Source organism: Trachurus trachurus, assembly GCF_905171665.1.
Source record: "Trachurus trachurus genome assembly, chromosome: 17".
NCBI classification, from domain to species: domain Eukaryota; kingdom Metazoa; phylum Chordata; class Actinopteri; order Carangiformes; family Carangidae; genus Trachurus; species Trachurus trachurus.
In genome coordinates, this window is record NC_139900.1 from 18,047,524 (window position 1) to 18,068,883 (window position 21,360).

Sequence of the window (21,360 nt, forward strand, 5' to 3'; positions counted from 1 at the left end):
AACAAAGGGCCACCAGATTCGGGTTTCGAACCAGGGCCGGCTGAAGTGGGGACTGTATATAGCCTCTGCTACTGCTGATGTCAGACAGAGAGAAAACATGATAATTATCAGGATTTATTCATGTTTTATTTACAGAGTCCTGTCACTTTCTTTATCCGATCTATGTTGTAGTGTATCAAACAGTAATGTTTCCATACCAAGGGGCAGCATTACTTCATGAAACATTTTGACATTATGACCTCAGGCTGTTCATCAGTTACTGTCCAGCCTGCAACTTGACTGACTGCTGAAATGTTCCAAACACAGATGAGTCCTCTCTGACACTGATAGGATGAAGCTGAGAGTCAGAGGCTGTGAAGGGGAATCTGCTTGAGTGACCTCTGGGTTTATACCAGGGGTTCAAATCTGAAAAACAGTTAAAGGGATAGTTCAACATTTTGGCAAATTGACCTATTGCCATAATCCCTATAGTCATAGCAGTAGGTTTGTTACCTTTATTTGTCGGTGCAAGCTATTTTTACAATGGCCGAGCCGAGCAGCGAGCTGCTCAGAGCTATGCTACGGATGCTAATGGGATTTCTTGGTTTCCCTCATCAAACTCATCAAATACACAATCCAACAACTCCAAAACACTCTGGTGGACAAGTTGTGACCTGCACTTTCACCACACTACAGACAGAGTTGTTTTAGAGGTAAATTCATGCAAAACCGCAGATGCGCGTTCCTGTCAGGGACAGTTTTTCAGAAAGCAGTCTCTGCATTTGCCTCGAAAAAAAACTCTGTCAGTTATTATCTCATAGCGTGGTGAATGTGCAGGTCACAACTTGTCCACCAGAGCGTTTTGGAGTTGTTGGATTGTGTATTTGATGAGTTTGATGAGGGAAACCAAGAAATCCCATTAGCCTCCGTAGCGTAGCTCTGAGCAGCTCGCGGCTCTGCTCCGCCGTTCTAAAAATAGCTTGCACCGACAATTAAAGGTAATGAACCTACTGCTATGACTATAGGGATTATGGCAATGGGCCAATTTGCCAAAATGTTAAACTGTCCCTTTAACAGCTAACTAGTCTCACACCGACTACATTTCAATTAGAACTAGTTCTCCTGTTTGAAGTCGTCTGAGCAGCACAGACTCAAGTCCATTCACTCCCACTGTACTGAAGAAGAGACAGAAGCTGTTTTAATTTTTAATAGTTTTCATTCGGGTGAAGTCACTTCTGAAAACTGTGAAATCACAAGGCTGCGTTCTCTTCATGTGACTTTGCTCATGGATTGTTCCTTGTGCAGTTACTGTCAGTAGGACGTCTTGTATGACAAAGCGTAGTAAACACACAAACGCACGCATCCACCGGTCTGGCAGTGTGCTGATGAACCGAGCTGACTCCAGGAGAGCAGATGTGTGAATTAGCCAGAGAGAAATCTCAGACCCGCACACATCCTGCTTCATGCTAATTAGCCGACACTGTCCCTCAGCAGTGTGAGTGGAAAGTGTGTGTGTGTGTGTGTGTGTGTGTGTGTGTGTAAAGAAAAAGTGTGATGATGAAGACACAAACCAGCCATCATTTTTAGTCCAGTCTGTGTTTGTAGATGCTTTACTGTAGATGTTGTGTTGTGGTCCTGCATGTCGGCTCTGTGTTACTCTATGTACCACCAGGACAGTGTAGGTAGCCAGTTTGGTGGCTGGGACTCGGACAGCAGCGGTGCGGGTCCCCCTGACGCCGCGTCTCTGTCCTCTCTGCCCCATCGCCAGGTCCCTCAGGATGAGTGGAGCGGCTTCTCTCCTCTGGGGAAGGAGGACGACATCCCCTGCCGGAGGATGAGGAGCGGCAGCTACGTCAAAGCCATGGCCGAGGACGACAGCGGGGACTCGGACGGGAGTCCCAAACCCTCCCCCAAGATGCAGGCGCGCCGGGCCAGCTACCTGAAAGCCACGCAGCCATCTCTGACGGAGATGACCACTCTACAGTAAGAGCTCACTCACTGTCAATGAAGTGTCTTATTGTTCTTTTAGCAGCATGTTTGTGTTATGGACAGATTGTAGACCAACCTGAGGTCCTACTGCAGCTGATGTGATGTCACAGCCTCCAACAGATGTTACTCTCAGTCTCCCAGAACACTTCCATTGACAATTTGCCATTGTTCCCTAAACAGTGTTGAAAAAGTTCACTTTCTATGAACTAGTTCAAAGTTCAGTTCACAAATTTTAAAATGAACTAGTTCAGTTCATAGTTCATAATTCAAAATTTTGAACTAAGTTCACGGTTCCAAAACTGAACTAGTTCATAGTTCTCAGCCCATATAGAACCACAGGCAGCTACTATTTTAACAGTTTTAACCAGTATTAGTTCCTACTACTTTATTTTCCCCAAAAAGTAGCGATGAAAGTAGTAAAAGTATTATGTCCGTGAAGGTTCTCAATCATCCAGGTCAGAGGCTTCTTCAGTTCAGAACTGAAGAAGCCTCTTGGATGAGGGGTGAAACGCCTTCAAACAAGAGAAGAAGTCCAGTTGCTTTTTTTTTTACTACAACTCCATAAGAAAAAGTAACTATTGCGTTAGTATTTTATAGAATTCTCAAATATGTCAAATTACTTGGACTTCCCTCTCCAACCCCTGTTTATCTTTTACTAACCATCTGGGTCAGTATTCCTCCACACAGACAGGCTCTGTGACGTGCTGTATCACTCCGCCTCTTCCATGCGCTGCTGATCCAAACAGCTGATAGGTGTTGCCAGATTGGGTGGTTTTTCTGCTACATATTAACGCCTGTCTACGGTGTGTTTTAGCTGGGTTTTTGCCCGGAAGGCTCTATGGAAATCTGGAACACTCCTGAACGAAGTCATACTTTGAGAGAGCGCAGTCTTCCCCATGATAGTGGAGCTACTGAACCAGAATAAGGGTGTATTCAGACATGGCTAGTTTGGAGCAGCCCCAAAGATCAGTTTGTTTGGGCAGATGTAAACGATAAAAGAAGATAAAAGAAGCGGGCCGAGATCGCTTAGAAGAGGTGGTTTCGACTCGCTTTCATTTGAGCCCTGGAGCGATTCGTTAGCAGTGAGAATGTAATCAACTCAGCAACCGACACAACTGACTCAAAAAAACAAACAACCTGGCCAACCATGCTGCTGATGTTGCATGGTCGTTGTTTTTCCAGGGAAACCTCCTCCTCCTTCCGGATGAGATTTCTGACCAATGAGAGAACAGCTGGTTTGCGCATGGCATTTCTTTACAACTTTGTGGACCATTTGGCACTGTTACCATGTGAACACAAAGGCCCTAAAATCAAAATGCAACAATTGTATCGTTTTAGCCCGCAAGCCGCAAGTCTGAATACACCTTTAGAGACCATTTAAACGTTTGCAGGTGGTTAGAATTCATTAGCCGATTAGAGTGTGACACCATTAGGTTACAATAGTGAACTTACTATATTAAATTTTTTTGATTTACTGAATCTTTGTTTTCAATTTGTTTTCACACTACATTTACCATGAGCCTCCACGCGCACGGTGAAATTCTTTTGCCAAGAATGTTTTCATTTATCAAGAACAGTCGGAGGTTCGAAGACGATCAGATACCGTCGTAGTTCTGACCATAAACGATGCCAACTAGCGTTCCGGCGGCATTATTCCCACGACTCGCCGGGCAGCGTCCGGGAAACCGAAACTAGGAAATGCTGGGCGAGTTGACCACTAAATAATAATATCAAAATAAAATGATACATAGACCCATTAACAAGTGTGGGTAATGTAGATTCATCCACATCAAGTAAACTCTTTGGGGTCTCTGTAAATTATAATGATTATGTCTTAGTCATTACAATTAATCAAGTAAACTATGGGGTCTCTTTAAATTGTAATGATTATGGCTTAGTCATTACAATTAAAAGAAATAAAGATATTAAATATTTCAGTCTGTGTGTAATGAATCAATATAATATTTGGGTTTCACTACAGTACTTGAATTGAATTACTGAAATAAATTAACATGATATTCTCATTTATTGAGATGCTCTTGTACAGTCATGGCCAAAAATATTGGCACCGCTGCACTTATTTTCAGATAATACCCCATTTCTCTCTGCAAAACATTGCAACCACAATGTGTTAGTTTTCAGAAGTGTATTTCTTTGGTTTGCAATGGAACAACACAAACAACTGAGTAAAAAAGTAAAATTTGACATTTTACACACACAACTTCGAAAAGAAACTGGAGAAAATTATTGCAACTTTTCAAAACTGAAAGAAATCATTGGATTTCAAGCATGTGATGCTCCTTTAATTTGTATTTTAACTCACCTGTGACAATTAACATGTGCTGCCAGTATAGGAATCACACAAATTTTCTCCAGTTCATTTTGGAACTCTGTGTGTAGAATGTCAGATTTTACTTTTCTGCTTTTTTATGTTGTTCCATTGCAAACCAAAGAAAACACTTCTGAATACCAAAGCATTTCAGTTTTCAGGAATAAAAAGAGCATTATCTGGGAAAAAAAAGAAGTGCAGGGGCGCCAATATTTTTGGCCATGACTGTATGTCCCTTAAACACCCCACATTAAGACTATCAGTAATAGACGCTACAATGTACAGATGTTCTCTGAATAGCTCACACGCAGGCAACATAAGACATGAGGATCTAGGTACAGCACACATCAGGAGGTTTGGGAGCAGCAGAACTCTGTATAGTGTCATTATTAAAGCTTTAAGGGGGTTTATACTTATTATTGCACAATGTGCCAATATACAGGCCCTGTTTCCCTTGAGAGCAGACACACTCCACACAGGTTTACCTCTGCGTGTATAGTGTATCTGCAGGTCACATCAAAAATGTTGCGTTACATCTTACACAGTTGTCTTCTTCCAGCTTTCTCTCTTTATCTCCCTGTAGATGAACGTCCCTGAGAAACACACAGCTAATATTCTGAATATCTGTATCATTTAAAATGATGTGAAGAAGAACAAATGTTTGATGGCAGAAGTGATTGTGCATCATCAGAGCTTCTTCTGTGTTGACGTGATTTCCTCCGGGACAGACGTTGGGTTCAGATTGTTACTGAGGAATTCTTCAAACTGACTCTTTAACTGACAAGCTTGATAACCTAATATTACACCCGGTGTAATAACGGCGTCACCCGCGTCTTGGATTTCATCGTGAACGACGTCGTGAACTCTTGTAGTGGCTGCTTGGAGAGCGTGCCACTGACAGAGATGTAATCTTCAGTCTGATCTACAGCAGGAAGCCAGAAATATCACCTTGGTCTAATTAAGCTTTCACAGCTCTCTAAATAGTGAGAGTAATTACAGTGAGTAGTCGAGGGACTCGGGCTGCAGCTCGCTTTCTTTTTTTTTCTGTTGTCTGCTCTTACTGTGTCAAGTCAAGCACACATGTATGGGGCTACCTCCAACACACACACACACACACACACACACACACACACACACACACACACACACACACACACACACACACACACACACACACACACACACACACACACACACACACACACACACACACACACACACACACACACAGCAGAGCTGAAGAGATTTGGTGGCAGCTGCTTCTTATGTAACTGGGCAGTTGGAATAGTTGTATTCAGGTCATATTGGTCTCCAGTTAAGTCAGACCATGTCCTATAAATCAGCCTCACCTGTCATCTGGGTGGTTTGACACTGACGCTGACAGGAGTTGAGTTCAGACACTGGCTCATAACTTCTACATGTGGGAATCACCAGAGGCCCTGCAATACGATATTAGCTGCGTTTCCACTGTGGGAGTTCCTGCTCTTGTTGTTGTATTGTTGGCAGTATAGACACATACAGTACTAGGTTTTAAAAATGTTATTTTGATCGTCGCGTTATCATGGAGTTCTCTGTCTACCATATGTCTTCTACTACTACTTATTCTCTTTTTTCGGTAGATGCTTTATTCTCTTTTTTCAGTAGACCAAACAAGAGAACACAGTTTGACCAATCAGCTGTCGGAAGACTGAGGTCAGTTAATTAAATGAGTCCAGTCTGGTGCGCTGCTGCTTAGTTGGAACGAAAACCTGCAGCCACACGGATTTTTGTGGAATAGTTTGGACATGCCTGCCTTAGTCTGTTCAGATCAATACTTGGTGTCTGTATATCGATACAATATTGTCATGCAAAATGTCGTGATACAATGCTGTATCCATTTTTCCCCTCATCCCGAATAACTTCTGACCAAAGTTAGAATCAGCTCAAAAAAGGGAGACTCAGTCCTGAAAGTAGGAAGAGCTGAATAACATCCATTTACACATTTAATGTGTGAATGAATGAGTCAATGAGAGGGGAAAAGTCAGTGACGTAAGAGTCTTTAGTGGTTCAACCAATCGTGATGGGTGATGGTCCTGAAGGTAGGAAGAGGAGAATGAATTGGAAGACTGGGGGTGGAGGAAGTGGAGGAGGTCACAGTGATTCACCTCCGTATGAAGAGATGGAAGCTGACAGCAGGAGAGAGGAGAGCACGTTTGAATGCATGACAGGGAACCACTTGATTGGCTGCTTGAGACTGTGGAGAGATCTGATTGGTTTCAAAACACTTGAAGTCAGCTGATTACGAGGAGTGGGTGAGAGAGGGAGAAAATGAGACTGTGAATGGAAGAAGAAAAGAGAGCCCTCCAGGTTGGACCTCCATATTCACTTGTTATTTAATCACAGTTTATGTTCATACGAGTCAAAATCTTCAGGTTTAGACTTTGTCTGCTCACAAGAAATACAAAAGGCTGGTCCACCTGTGTTGAGGAGGCAAATAAAGTGTCTTCAATACTGATTGGTCAGCACCTTGGAGAAAGTTCATTTTGGATCTTGACATATCGACCTGTGGTCAGAGTAGAACAGACACACAAATGCCACCTAATTAAATGATGTATCCTAAATAAGAGAGGCTAAGTCGTGTGAGTCAGTGACAAGTTAAACATGTAGAGACAAAAGGAGGAGAAAAGTGGAGGAGAAAATAGAAGGACATAAAAGGAGGACAGGAAGGGGAGGGGACACCTATCGTGTGTGTCACTGAGACCTGGTGGACACTTTGACATACAGATTCTCTTCCCTTATAAAGTTCTTCGACCCCCAGAATGTTGTAATGTCTTTGCTGTTAAATACTTGACCAGCTGAAGTTGGAATGTTCTTGAAATGTTGAACAGGAAGTTCTAAACCTGGTGTTTACCATGCAGTCGGTGTTATTAAACGCACACAAGCTGTGATTAAATCCACACAATCAATAATCACATCCCACATGTATGTGATTGTGCTTTAGCAGGGTATTTAACCAAATGACAGGTCTTATATTAGTCACATGTAGCACAGACTCTGCTGGACTGAAGGGCATTATGATAATGTGACAAAGCCCCTCCCATTGTCTTGGAATCTTAGCAGGAGACCCATGTGTCCCTCTGTCCTCTCCCTCCCAGCCTTTTACTTTTACTTTTACTTTTACACATTCAACACCTCCGCATACACCCCTCATCCAGGCACTGTGTTCATGACTTGACTATCTGATTTCCACATCTCATCATTCATTTGTTTACTATATGGCCCATTTCAGAATTGCAGGTACTTTTCAAGTTTAGACAGACAACAAAAAATAAGAAAGATTTTTTTCCATTAAACCTTTTTCATTCTAGAGAATACTTTAAATTTAACATTGCCATCATTTGCTAAGCTTACACCTGTACCATTTAAAATATTTAATCTGAAAATCAGCGTACTAAGAGTAAAATCTATCAACTCTATTACAGACAAATTGGGTTAAGTATTTATAGTACTCAAATGCAATTTAACTTTAAAACCATGTCTTGTCAGGGTTTTTTATGTGGTTTTATAACAGAGATAACAGACTTGACCAGATCATAGACAGATAAAAAAAAAAAAATTAAATGTTGAAATCACATGAATTACAGAAAATAAATACTATCAATACTAACTATTGATAGAATTTGCACAAAAAACTACTAATTATACTTGATTATTTCATGTTAATTCAAGTTGAATGTGTGAATCATGACCTGAAGACAGTCAATAATTGGTGGGGTGGGAATCATTTAATGAATACGTTTATTTGCGTATAAATTGTGTCTAAATTACACACCTAACATTAGTATTGGTGAACATTCACTATAATTAGCAATAAAATTTAAAACATATCCAAACATATTTTAGGGGAAATTTCTGGGAGACGCGAAATGTATGAAATGACCCATATGCTCTATATAATACATTGTTTTTTTCTCACATTCACTGACGCAGTTTGTTAGAAGAGATAAGATCTGAGGGATCCAGTAAGTGCAACCGAATCCTGTAAGTTTGGATTTGGGTGGGCGGGGCTTGGGGCGTGGCTGAGAGTGATGACTGCTTTATTGTGACATCACAAAGTCACAGGAAGTCCTGACGGCTGGTTTTAAGGCTCAGTTTCTGAATACAGGCTGTGTGCATTTCTCTGTGGACTGAGGCTTTGATACTTCCACAGTGTTAACCTAGAGCTATTATAATCACACTACACATGGACATCTACCTTTTGGAGCTTTAATACAAACATCTACCTTTATACTGTATGGAGCTTTAAATCAACTTCATTCTACTGTTATATTTGTTATATTTCATCAGCCTTTACAAGGTCAAATGTCATTGTTTCTTAAAAATGTTTTGGGAATTAGATTTGAATTTCATGAATGTGAATATAAACTATGTTATATAACATTTGTGCAGATTAAATGCTCCACAGCCACACTGAGGGAACCATCTGCTGCCACCGTGCTCCAGCTACAGACCGAGATGCATCTGCAAGACTGTAGATGTGGCTGATTGTGTGACACAGATTTTGTCACAGCAGAGACTCTTTGTGCACGTTCAGCAGTATTTCCATGTGTAACATGGACAGTCACAGCTCTGACTGACACAGTACTATGAACTGCAGAGATGACCGTGCGTATGACTCTCTCTGTTTCCCCCTCCCTCCGGCAGGATTTCGACAGAGCACTCCCCCAAACTGCAGATCAGGAGCCACAGTTACCTTCGTGCGGTGAGTGAGGTTTCAATCAATAGAAGCCTGGATACCCTGGACCCCAAAACCCTCCTCGACCCCAAATCGCTGCTGTCCTCACCCCAATACCGATCACGCAATGAAAGCTACATGAGGGCCATGAGCACCATCAGTCAGGTTGGTTGCCAACACCGCTGCCTTTGTATGCACAGTCTGCTCCACCCTGTCACAGACACACACACACACAGGCCTGGATGGACATGATGGGGTTTTAAGTCATTTTCATGTGAAATGGAGTTTTGAGCTTCTGGTCCACACCGTACTGAAAAAGCTATATTATTTTAATGCTGTTAGATTTATTTATTTGTATTTGGTCTGATCTGGTTCATGTGGAAGATAAACTGCGCTGAGGCCGGTGGACCAGTTGTATTTTTCTCTTTCACTGTCTGTAAGGGTCAGAGTCATTGTTTCTGACAAAATCACCAAACACATCACCGAAGACACAAACTGAGCTGCGTTTTCAGCTGTATTTACTACAAAATGATCACTCACAGAGAAAAGAAAGATACAGACTATCTCTCTCATTCAGTCTCTCACACAGCTCACAGCCTCTGTCTGAATGCACTATCGTTTAGTCTTAGTCAGACTTTTACCTTGTTTCCACTGTGGGAGTGGGGGATAGGAACTTTATAAGAACCGTCCTCCCACTTGTCTCCACTGCAGACCAGGACCTGTCGGACTCTTGAGTCTTGAACAGTTTTAATCAGGCCATATAGATGCTTTCTAATAACACTGGGTTATAAAAATGCTATTTGATCATTGTGTAATCGCGCGATCACATAGTTCTCTGTCCACTTATACGTCTTTTACTACTACTACGATCATATGTTTATTACTGAGTTATTACAGTATCTCTTTTTTCTAGCCGCATAGACACTTTTTCAATAACGCTGGCTTTTAAAAATGCTGCGTATTCTGGGGCTTTCTCTTAGCGTCACATCCCGCGTTGGGTATGACCAATCAGCACAGAGTAAACCTCAAGCCCCACCCGGGAGTTTTTCATGGGTGTTCTGAGTACCTATCCCAAGGTAGGGACTCATTTAGCTATGTTATATAATTATAACTATATTATTTATAATATATTATTTAGAGCTGTCAAACAATACATTTTTCTAATCGCGATCAATCGGAATTTTTCCATAGTTAACGCGCGATTATTATCTATATTAAAAATATAATATATTGGGGGCTGCTCGTTAAAAACAGCCGTGATACATGCTTTTAAGTCGGAGTCTTCAAACCAGAAACGTTTGTAACAACACCGGAAAAAGTCGCTAGATTTGTCGCTAGTCGCTTTTGACAAAAAAAAGTCGCCAAGAGGGGTTGGAAAGTCGCCAGATTTAGCGAGAAAGTCAGCAACACTGCTCAGAACTCTGGTACATGGATCTATATCCGCTCTCATTCTTCTTCTTCGTCTCGGGAGCTTAGTGGTGGTTGGCAACCAACTTGAAGGTGCCTTACCGCCACCTGCTGGACTGGAGGTCCCACACTCCAGTCCAGTAGAGGAAAAAGTGGGCCGCGATTTAAACGCATTATTTTTTTTATTAATCACATCACGATTAACACGTCAACTATGACAGCCCTAATATTATTATCATATTATTTAGTTGCAGGACATGTAAAATTACCCCGAAGTTCCTGCAGTGAAAAACTCCTAAAGAGGTGAGGCTCAGTGTACTGGAAGTGCTCCTCCTCTTCCCTGCAGTTCTTCAGCAGAGGAAAACCAGCGTGGCACAGCAGACTGCTTGAAACAAGAGGTGTAGCTTTAAGCCGCCACAATCCAGTCATGAACCAGGTTTACACCCAGTCTGTCTGAAAACACACATGTTTCTAAATCTCATCTCTACAGACAGAGCAAAGTTGTCAAGACGTAGCAGCCTGTTATTCCTCAGTCATTAGTGTGCAGCAGTGTGGCACTTCTTACTAAATGTGCATCAGAGTGTCGTGGCGCACTGAGGCAGCGCCAGTGTGTGTTACACTTGACATAAAATGAAACCTGACAACCACTGAAAAATAGTGACAGTGTAAAAATAACCGTCACTAAACAAAGACAGACAAAAAAACATCTGAGGCTTGATCGGTAAACATCATAATACAAAGAAAATCACATTTAAATGAGAGTATTAGATTGACTTTCAGCGCGGAACAAGTTTTTCAGTTCCATTGTTCAGTTTTTCCGCTTCTGGTTTTGTTTTCACTGTTTTGTAATGTTTCTTCATGTGGTGTTAGTGTAGACCACAGTTTAGAGACACCTGTACACCACAGCCTACCACACTGATCTGACACACAGTACAGCCCAGGTCTGAAAAACAGTACTCTGCTCTTTGTTTCGAAAATGGTTTCAAATCCTCTCTGACCCCAGGTCTGTGCACAGAGCAGATCACAGCCATGTCTCCATCCATCACACCACAGGTATTTCCTTCAGGGGCAAGTCTCAGTCCCACTACAGGGACTGTAGCGTGTGTGTGTGTGTGTGTGTGTGTGTGTGTGTGTGTGTTTGTGTAGTTTATTTAGACCCACACACACATACACTGTCCTGCTGCTCTAAATATACACTACATCAACAAAAGCACTAAATGTAGATTAATCCACCGCTGAAAATAGTCGCTAACAAGGCAATTTTGTCTGTAACCAGTTAGAATAACAGATTTCTACCGAAGCTGTAATTAACCCGGAATACTGAAGCTGTAATTAAGCAGTGGGGTTAAGCCACTGGTTAATTAAGGCTTCAGTATCTCACTTTTCCCTGGCTCCGCTCCGGCTCCTGTAGTCCCCTGCTGCAGCCATGACAAAAATATATGTTTCATTAATTCTGTGTGTGTGTTAGGGGTGTACATCCAGTGTACGATTTGGATTTGGATTTGGATTCGGATTCAGGCTTTTAAAAAAAACCTTTGGATTCGTATTTGTATTCGGGAAGAAACCAGAAGTGGGCGCACTGACTTCAGCCGAGCTAGTGCTACGCCGAGCTAGCCGGCTAACTTCCGCTTTAGCTCTCGGCTAACTAGAACGGGAATAAAATAATTTAATGGTGCGGCTCTTCTAGACTTTCCAAACGTAATCAGACTGAATGGATCAAATTCTGGTAGTGAAACGAGTCGTTTCGCGAGGGTTGTGACACTCACAAAAAAATTATCCACCGTTTTATAGCCGCTTCTTTTCCCATTATTGTCTATGAGAAAAATGCTAAGTTGTTGAACGGTGACCCTGGAAGTAGGTTATCGGTGAGCACTTCCTGTCTACTGTAATGCAATGCATGCAGGGAGTTGCTGTTTCTTAGTAATCCTAACATGTACTAGACACAAATGAAAACGGGTTATTCCCGTCGCGGCAGCTGGCAGTGCTGCTGCAAACTTCGGACAGCAAAACTATTCGGGATCAAAGTATGATTTGTGTACTTCCGAATACGTATTTGTGTTTGGGTACACCCCTAGAGTGTGTGTGTGTGTGTGTGTGTGTGTGTGTGTGTGTGTGTGTGTGTGTGTGTGTGTGTGTGTGTGTGTGTGTGTGTGTGTTTGTTTGTGTTCGGAGGTGATCTAATCAGATAAAACCTGTGTTGGCACCACTTTGATTAGTTCCCTGAAAAGCCTCACTGCATCCCCCCGCCACTCCTCCCCCCCGACCTTCATCATCATCACCATCATTACACTGACTGAACCTTTACTAACTGTCTGATTCTCCTTTGCATGTGCAACTAACGTCACTACACACACGAGCACACGCACTTGCAACTTGTCAGTGTTTTTTTTTTTTTTTCTGGAGTTATTCACACATTGTTTTCAGTTTATCCTTCCTCTTGTGTTAGGGTCGCCACTGACTCGTTTTTAGGTTTTACATGCATAAAAGTACCACATATTTGTTTATTGTATGAAGACTTTTTGACTTTGTCAGGAACCTATATAATAATAATATTTAAACAAAATAAAACAAAAATAATTCACAAAATTCTAGAATTATCTGGTTAAAATTATAACATTTGTGGTGTTAGGGTTGGTTTTGACTCGGTTATAACGATAAGAACAATAATGAGAGTTAAAACTGAAATCAGTGCAAAGTGCAAAACCAACCTTTTCATGGATAAGGAAGCCTACCAACGTAACCAAGAGATGAGAAACAAATGGGATGATAAATAATTGTTTTTATTGTGTTTCACAGCTGATTTAAGACTCGAGTCAAAACTGACCCTATAAGAGATGGTAGCAGAAAGCTGACAAGAGGAAGGTTACATTGAAGACAAGGGGTATAGTGACAAAAAAGGCCCAGGGGCCCAAACCAAAAGTATTGAAACCAACATTTTCATGGATAAGGAAGCCTAACAATGTAACCAAGAGAAGAAAAACTAATTGGATGAAAAAAAAATGTATGTAGCAGAAAGCTAACACAAGACAGATTAGAACAAAGCTGCTGGAAACGAGGAGAGTAGAGGGATGAAAAGCGACGCTGCGTTGTTACACAGAGATGTCAACATCTGATTTACATGAAGTCTGAAGAAGAGAAGAGACTCGACACCACTGTCACATCACAGTGTTGTTGTTGTTGCACAGAGCTGAAAAACTACAGCAAACACACTCTTAACACCTCCTTGTTTTCAGACTCACTTTGGCACTCAATTGTGTTTGTGTGTTGAAACCTGTCCAGACCGACTCGCACAGACGCACACGCACCTCTGTAGGATTGTAAACACGCCCTAAGTGCGAGTTCAGTTTTGATTTTAGTTATGTAAAAAATACAGTTTTACCCTCGTGCATCGTGTTGTTTCGCAGCAGCTGCATGAATGATACATGTGGCTCTGTGAGGGGAGGGGCTGTGTGTGGCACGGCAGCTGCAAAGTCATGAATCATTCAAACCTCCTGACGCCGCCGCCGGGTTGGTCCGAGACCCGAAACCGCACACATCCACAAGAACCGGTGTGCTACAGTAGCTGTAAATCAATCGTAATGTCATCATCAAGTACTGACCTGAGATCAGCTGCTGGACATCAGCCAGAGCAGCTACACAAATACATGAATGGCCGAAAAATTTAAAAAAAAAAGTAGATTCTTCCAGATTGTGCATCATGTTCACATCAACCTGCTCACACCAGCTGCTACAATCTGCTTTACACACAAATACCCAAATGTGTTAATTAGACTTGTCTTTTCATTTCTTTTTTTAATTAATTAATAATTAATTAGATTTTCTAATCACTAATTGAACTCACAGGAGAAACCCTCCAAGTGTTAGGTATTTTTTAAGATATGATGACTCTCTATATAACAGAAATTTTTTTCTCAGAAGTCTCAGCTCCACTCATGCCCCTCCCCTTGTCCATTTTTGAATTAGCTGGGAGAGAGGGGCGGAGTCAGACGCTGGTCGGCTCGCCCAGCATTTCCGCCACCACTAATAATAACAAAATAACGATAGAGACAAAACTATATATTTATCGAAAATGGGCCCATTAACAATTGTGGGTAGCGTAGATTCATCCACATTAATATGAGACTTTTTTATTGTCGCGGAATTTTTTTTTCTGCCGATGGAGAAACTCCTCGTTGTCCCTTTAAAACAAATTATCTTCAGAAACCTGTGGGCAGTGTTGGGCAGTAACGCCAGTAAGAGATTTGATTTCTTTTTTAGTGACGGTGTAATGTAACGCGTTATAATTTCAAAAATAGTAAATAGATTACAGTTACAAGTCCAGGTAACTTTATGTTACCATTGCCAGTCCGCTGCTCTCACCCACACCTAGGCACCCTTCCTTGGATACACAGTGTCGGCCCGCTCTGCTGTCCTACTAGAGGTTGTTCTTTTTTTTCTTTTTGTTGTTGTTGTTGTCACAGTTGTTCATGGCTCTGCCACTAACAGCAAGGCCTCTTCTCCACTGACAGCAGCAGGCTCCACCCCCCGGCTGGGAGCAGAACTAATTGATAAGTGATATTCAAAGGCTCTAAACATATTTAAAGGGGACATATTATGGAAATATCACTTTTTGAAGGCTCTTTAACATACAACAACATAGCCTTACGGCCCCCAAAATGCCCCGCAAAAATCTGTAATTTTCAGGCTTCCTAGGTTGAAATCCATGTGGTTTTACGAGCTGTTCTCTCAGTTGTCTTCTAATGATGTAACTAGCTTTCAAATTTGCATAACCTCACCCCTACCTGGTACCAGTGCAAGGGGCGGGGCAAGCAGTGGTTCATTTGCATTTAAAGGGACAGACACTGAAACCAGCCGTTCTGAACAGGGCTGTTTAGAGAGGATGAGAAGAGCTGTGATGTTTGATCCTTGGGGGATTTTGACCACAGCATGTCACAGACATGTCTTTAAGACACCTGGAAACTATTTGTGGAAAAGGGCAGAATATGTCTCCTTTAAAGCAATACTTACCTTTCTGGAACTTTTGCACATTTCTTTGTCTAAGTTAAAATGCTATTAATAATCTGATGATAGATTAAAATATAAGAGAAACCCAACAGGGTTAAAAACTCATTTTTTTCATTCTCATATAATTCTGAGAAAAGTCTGACCAATAATATTATTCGGTCCGATTAATAAGATTTGACGAGCGACCGAACCTACTTAATATGTAATCACTTTGTGCACCCCTCTCCTCTCTCCCCCCTCCCGACCAGGAAGAACGCTTATTGACAGAGCAGTAGCAGGACACAGAGAGCAGAGGAGACTAGAGTCACAACACACTAGAAAGAAGGTTTTTGGAAATAAATAGTTTTTTAAAAGACCAATAACTGCAGCCGCAGCTGGTCGCGGAGTTTCATGTCTGATATTGTAACGTGATCAGCCCCGAGTGATACGTAAACACAGGAAGTCACATCATGTGTATAAAAGATCCAGTGCTAACGGCTAGGGGGCTAGGCTACTGTTAGCTCCCTTAGCTCTGTGAGTTCTCAGCGGTCCGGACCCGGTTGAACTCCGGACCGGCGCGGCTCGACTCGGCTCGGTCTGGATTTATTTTGGCCCTGAACCAGCGCATCAGGTGGCGCTGGTCCGGCCGCCAGCCCGGCTCGTTGAGAACTGTAATCTGTAACAATCACTTCCCCTGCGTCTCCAGTAGCAGTAGGCTAACAACAGTTTATTATAAAACTCATCAGTCATCATCACTGAGTCCGTTTATACGGTTTAAAACTCCGGTGTTGTGTTTGTTTGTGTTGTTCCCGTTTCACTCGCGTTCCTGTTCTGTTTACCGTTGCCATGCCAACGCATGCAGCAGGGAGGGAGGGGGCTCGTGGAGGTGCAGGAGGAGGGAGAGGTGGGTGGGACTTGTGAGGGAGGTGGAGCTGTTGATTTTCAAATGTTTGTGCTCTGCTGAGTGAAATGCCAGATCGGTAAGTATTGCTTTAAGCTCAAAGTTCAGACTGAGACAGACTCCAGATGGGTTGAGCTTGAGCTTTGAACTCAAAAATTCCCTGTTTCTCTAATATTTACAAAGTATAACTCCACATCTAAAACTCATTTTATTCCCTGCAACTCAGCTGAAGCTTTTAATGTTGCTGCTTCACTTGTTTCTGTTTTGTCATGTCTGGGCGGCCATATTGGATGTTGTTTTCTAGGACTGACTGACAGACACTGAAGCTTTCTGCAGCACATGTGACGCTGGTGCTGCAGCTGTGGATCAATGTTAACTGTCGTCGACAGTATTTTCATATTGTTGACTCTGACCTTTCAATGTGCTGTTATGTAATGACTTCAGATCCCTCACTTAACTGTGTTTAAGTCACAGATGTTGACACTCTCCACTGTTGGTCTCCTCTTCTTTCTTCCTCCTCTCCCTCCTCCTCCTCCTCCAGTTGAGTGAGGTGGAGGTGAATGGACAGATTGAGCAGGTGTGTGAGCAGGTCTACAGCGAGATGCAGGCCCAGGCCATGGAGGCTGCCATGGACAGCATGGACACCATGGACACCCTGCCGATGCCGGGGTGCTTCCGGATGCGGAGCCACAGCTACGTGAGGGCCATCGACCAGGGCTGCGCCTCAGAGGAGGAGGGAGAAGGAGGGAGGCCGCTGCTCCTGCTGCCGTCCTCCCCACCTCGCACGTCCGCCACCACCGTCAGGACCATCCAGAGCAGCACAGGTAGGAGCGCACTGCTTCATTTGTAACACCAGGAGGGGGCTGTTCCAGCAGGGTCAGAGTGAGAGAACACACACACACACACACACACACACTACACAAAAAAAACGGCGTCCATGGTGACACTCGGATCCCTGAACCAACTATACAAGCACTGATACTATCAATCACCCCTGCCCTCCCCCTTTTCCCCCCTTCCGTCCAATGCGAGGCTGTGAGCTGCCTGTGTGACTTATGTCACGTGATCAAAACAACTACACGATTCTGATGATGACGTCAAAGGTGAAAGTTCAAGCAAAAGTTAGAGCCTAGGTCAGGACTCGGGGCAGTTAAAAAAATTGTTTATTAACGTAACGTTTTGGTTAATGGTTCAAAATGGTTAAACAATCCAGTTTCCGTAGTGTGTTGTTACTGGTAACGTTATGCTCTCTCTTTTTTTCTCACGCGTGTGTCTACGTGCGGTGCGCCCGCACGCGAGAGAGGCGGCAGGTTGAGAGGCTGACTGGCAGAGTGTTTTGTTTAGTTTTTTGAAATATTGATTGTACATTGTAGGCAACAAAGGGCTAAATTATCAAACAAATACAATAATTATCGTACAACTGGCAACCCTGGCTGTTTGTAATTATGTAGAATTCTTCAAGGTGTAGCTTTACAGGTGTGATAAAAGACACAACACTGACTCAGATTCAGATTCTTTTACTATTCCCAGAAGGGCAATTAATTCCTACAGTCAACACATTTGTAATAAATAGAATAAAAGGAAATAAAAAAAACAACAATAGGTACAGCAGATGACATCCACAGTCAATCATCTTACAGCATCAATCCAACAACAGTGAAGGACGGGATGCAAAGAACCAAGATCAGTCTGGGGTCCACTCAAGCTGAGTGAGACAGATGATGAGTTACTCAGGAAGGAAACAGCTCAGAAACCATCCATCCAGCCGGCCTCCACCTGACGTCTACTTACTAAATATGACTATGGCCACTGGAAGATCGGACCAGAAAAAGCTGCTGAACACATGAACTGTGGGCTCGTGATTTTTGCATGAGGATAGTCTCTTAATATCAGTCATGTTTCAGGAAAATTGAAGCTAGCAGTTAGCGCCTTTCACAGAATAAACCACAACCAACTCAAACTTGGTCAGAAAATGCTTCAGACCTTAATGATGCTTTCTTGTGAAAATATTGTTGCCTATCTGTGGTGGCAGTTTATACTTTATATACAGTAGGGATGGACCAATGTGTTTTTTTGGTTCTTAGGTTCCCTGTAACATCTGACCAGGCACAACAGATACAAATTAGCCTTATTGGCTAACTCTGGCTCTCTTGCAGTTTTTTTTTTTTTAAATTATGTTTCAACATAATTTAGATAGTCAATATCACTATAAGGTGTCTTTGAGACTTCCCCATTTCCAAAAAAAAAAAGCTGAGATTTTCCATGTAACTTCATATTAATTGTATTAAGTAGATGTTATGCTATTAGAAATGCATGATGGTCAAGCTCCCACACTTTTTAGAAATAAACTGAAAGCAAACAAAGTATATGCAAACAGTGAAATATGTCCACCCTGTCATGGACACATTCAAAGTAGAATAAATACATTGTAATTACATAGTGATTATAAAATGTACATTTTTAGAAAGCTTTTTAGTCCCTTTCTCAACACTATATTTTAGTTAATGGGAAAAGTATTTGGATATTAATGAAATTATGGCAAACTCTTTGTTTCTCTATAAAATCTGCGAGAATTGCACTTTCTTTTCTAAATAAAATCTAACAACAAAGATATCTGGTCAAACTTTCAAACAATTCTATTTGGCCCTCTTTTGTTTATAAAAGAATCACACAAAAGGTTTCAATAACTTGTGAAAATAATTTGTTTATTTTAATAAAACATGAAAATGACGGGGTGGACAATGACAGGGTGGACATGGGCATGACAGGGTGGACACTCATAAATGCAATAAATCTAAAAGAAATTATGTAAAAAAAAAAAATGTCAGAGGTCTTTTTCCCATATAGGGGGAAACCAGTTGAACAATTGAATCTTCTTATATTTCTGAGTTTTAGTTTTCTCTTTTGCGAGCTGTTTTTTCAGTTTCCTCTTCGAAACTCCTTCGAATGCTTTCCCCTTGACGCTTTTGCCAGAAACACAATTTGTAATAATATCACCAAAAAAGTCCATATTGTCCACTCTTACTATGTACAGTACAGCATGTACTGTTATAACATGTATAGTAGTGTGTAACATTATCAGCATAAGGCCAAAATTATGCACATGTCCTTCCTGTCATGAACCATCCACCCTGTCATGGGAGGTTTACAGTACTGTACTGTACTGTACTGACAGGGTGGACCATGACAGGGTGGACATTTTAAGCTAATTTTAGCATTAAATGAGCACATGGTGGACCTTCAGTTAGTAACATGATTCAGTTAGCAAGCTGACTGTGTACTTTTTAACAAATATGTTTCAAATTTTTGAAAGGTATTTATATTAATTGATATTTCACTATGACAGAGTGGACATGTTAAGCTTGACAACATCCAACTACACACATAATACGAGAACAATTACGAAATATATGTGTAAATACTTACTTTGCAACTAGCCACTGTGTCAGGCTCCATTGAAGAAAGACAAAATGGTGGTAGTATGTCACTGAAAACATCGTAGGGTTTCTTAAAGGGGCAGTTACCCCAAAATGACAGGGTGGACAGTGATTTCAGGGACACACACAAAATGTTCAATATAATTATGAAAATAGAATATACATGATCAAACTTACTGTTTTTCTCAAATAGGCTGTTGTGGACAATAAAACCATGTAAAAAAAGTTTTAATTTAGTATAATTTAAGCACTTATTACACACACTGTAGTTAGCAGAGCACTGTGTGGGACATGCCAAAATCACGTACATCCAATGCAAGAAAATGGTATAAAATAAAGGGAACATATTTTAAGTGAATTATGATTATACCAATATGTGAGTAAATGTTTGGCCATTTATAATAGGACCTCAGAGTTTCATTATTCTGCTACATTTTCATGACTGAGTGATTCTGATGAGGACACCAAAGGCACTCCATAGTGATATGAATCGAACGCAACTGGACTTGGTATTTGTCTTAGAAGACGTTTCACCTCTCATCCAAGAGGCTTCTTTCTTTCTTTCTTTCTTTCTTTCTTTCTTTCTTTCTTTCTTTCTTTCTTTCTTTCTTTCTTTCTTTCTTTCTTCCACCCATAGAAATATATTCATCTCTCACCCTTTAGCTTTAGCCTTTTTCAACATTTCCTCAGCAGTTTCTTCAGCTAACTCAGCATTGTTTCAACAATTTCTTCAGCTCATTCAGCAATAGCGTTCAGCTGCTTTCAGCATTCACACGCATTTCCTGCTGGAAATGCTTCTTTTTCTAGTTGTTGACAATCGTCCATGCCAATAATCGGTTGACCCCTAATGTACAGGAACACAAAATGTAAAGTGGACGCCAAAACTGCTCAACAGTATGAGCATTTTGAGTTTTGATTATCCGTCTTATCTCATATTGCAGTTTTTATCTTCCATGTTGCCTGCATGCTTGTGTGTTTTGCTGCATCATCATTGGCTGACGGTGCTGTGTTCATGCGGGAGCAGGACTCAAATCTGTGATGTTATAATGAGTCAAAAGAATCAGCTCAACACAGCTGACAATTATCTGGCCTCCATTTCCAGCTGACTTCATTCTGTCTGATGGGTTACATGCTGCCATTCCGACATGCTGCCACTCCGACATATCGCCATTCCGACATTTTACTATTCAGACATGTCACCATTCAGACATACCACCATTCCGACATGCAAACGTCCTGCCATTCCGACAGTTTCGTCCCGCCATTCTGACAAGGCTTTAATTACCATAAGGAAATGTGCCTTACTCCGAGCGGCGGTTAGGTGTATGTGTGTATGTTTTTTTTTTTTTTTTTCATGTTTTAAGACATGTGTACAGATGTGATACAGTCAGTGGAAGCTTAATAAATAAACAAACACAAAGTCTCGCCATGTACAATCACACACTCCGATGTCAGTTTGTAACAATTTCCCTTACAATAAGGATATAAGGGGAACTGACACAACTGCTGCAGGCGGATCTAGGCTCGGCTACTGGTGCGTCCAGGGAAGCAATAATCAAAGTCGCTACTTAGAGTCTCTGTATTTCACTGAACTCAAAACACGCCCATCACAGGCGGCATA

At 41.7% G+C, this 21,360-nt stretch overlaps 1 protein-coding gene across 1 annotated transcript in view; it reads left to right on the forward strand.

Annotated features, from left to right (window-relative positions):
• Positions 1-21,360, forward strand: part of LOC311000982 (disks large-associated protein 1-like) — a gene marked incomplete at both ends in the record, with an annotated part of 103,135 nt that overhangs the window by 17,715 nt on the left and 64,060 nt on the right. Inside the window, 3 exons of the mRNA XM_083991915.1 lie at positions 1,748-1,962; positions 8,981-9,176; positions 16,844-17,126. Coding sequence (XP_083848041.1) covers positions 1,748-1,962; positions 8,981-9,176; positions 16,844-17,126 — 694 coding nt within the window. The remainder of the gene's footprint in view (positions 1-1,747; positions 1,963-8,980; positions 9,177-16,843; positions 17,127-21,360) is intronic.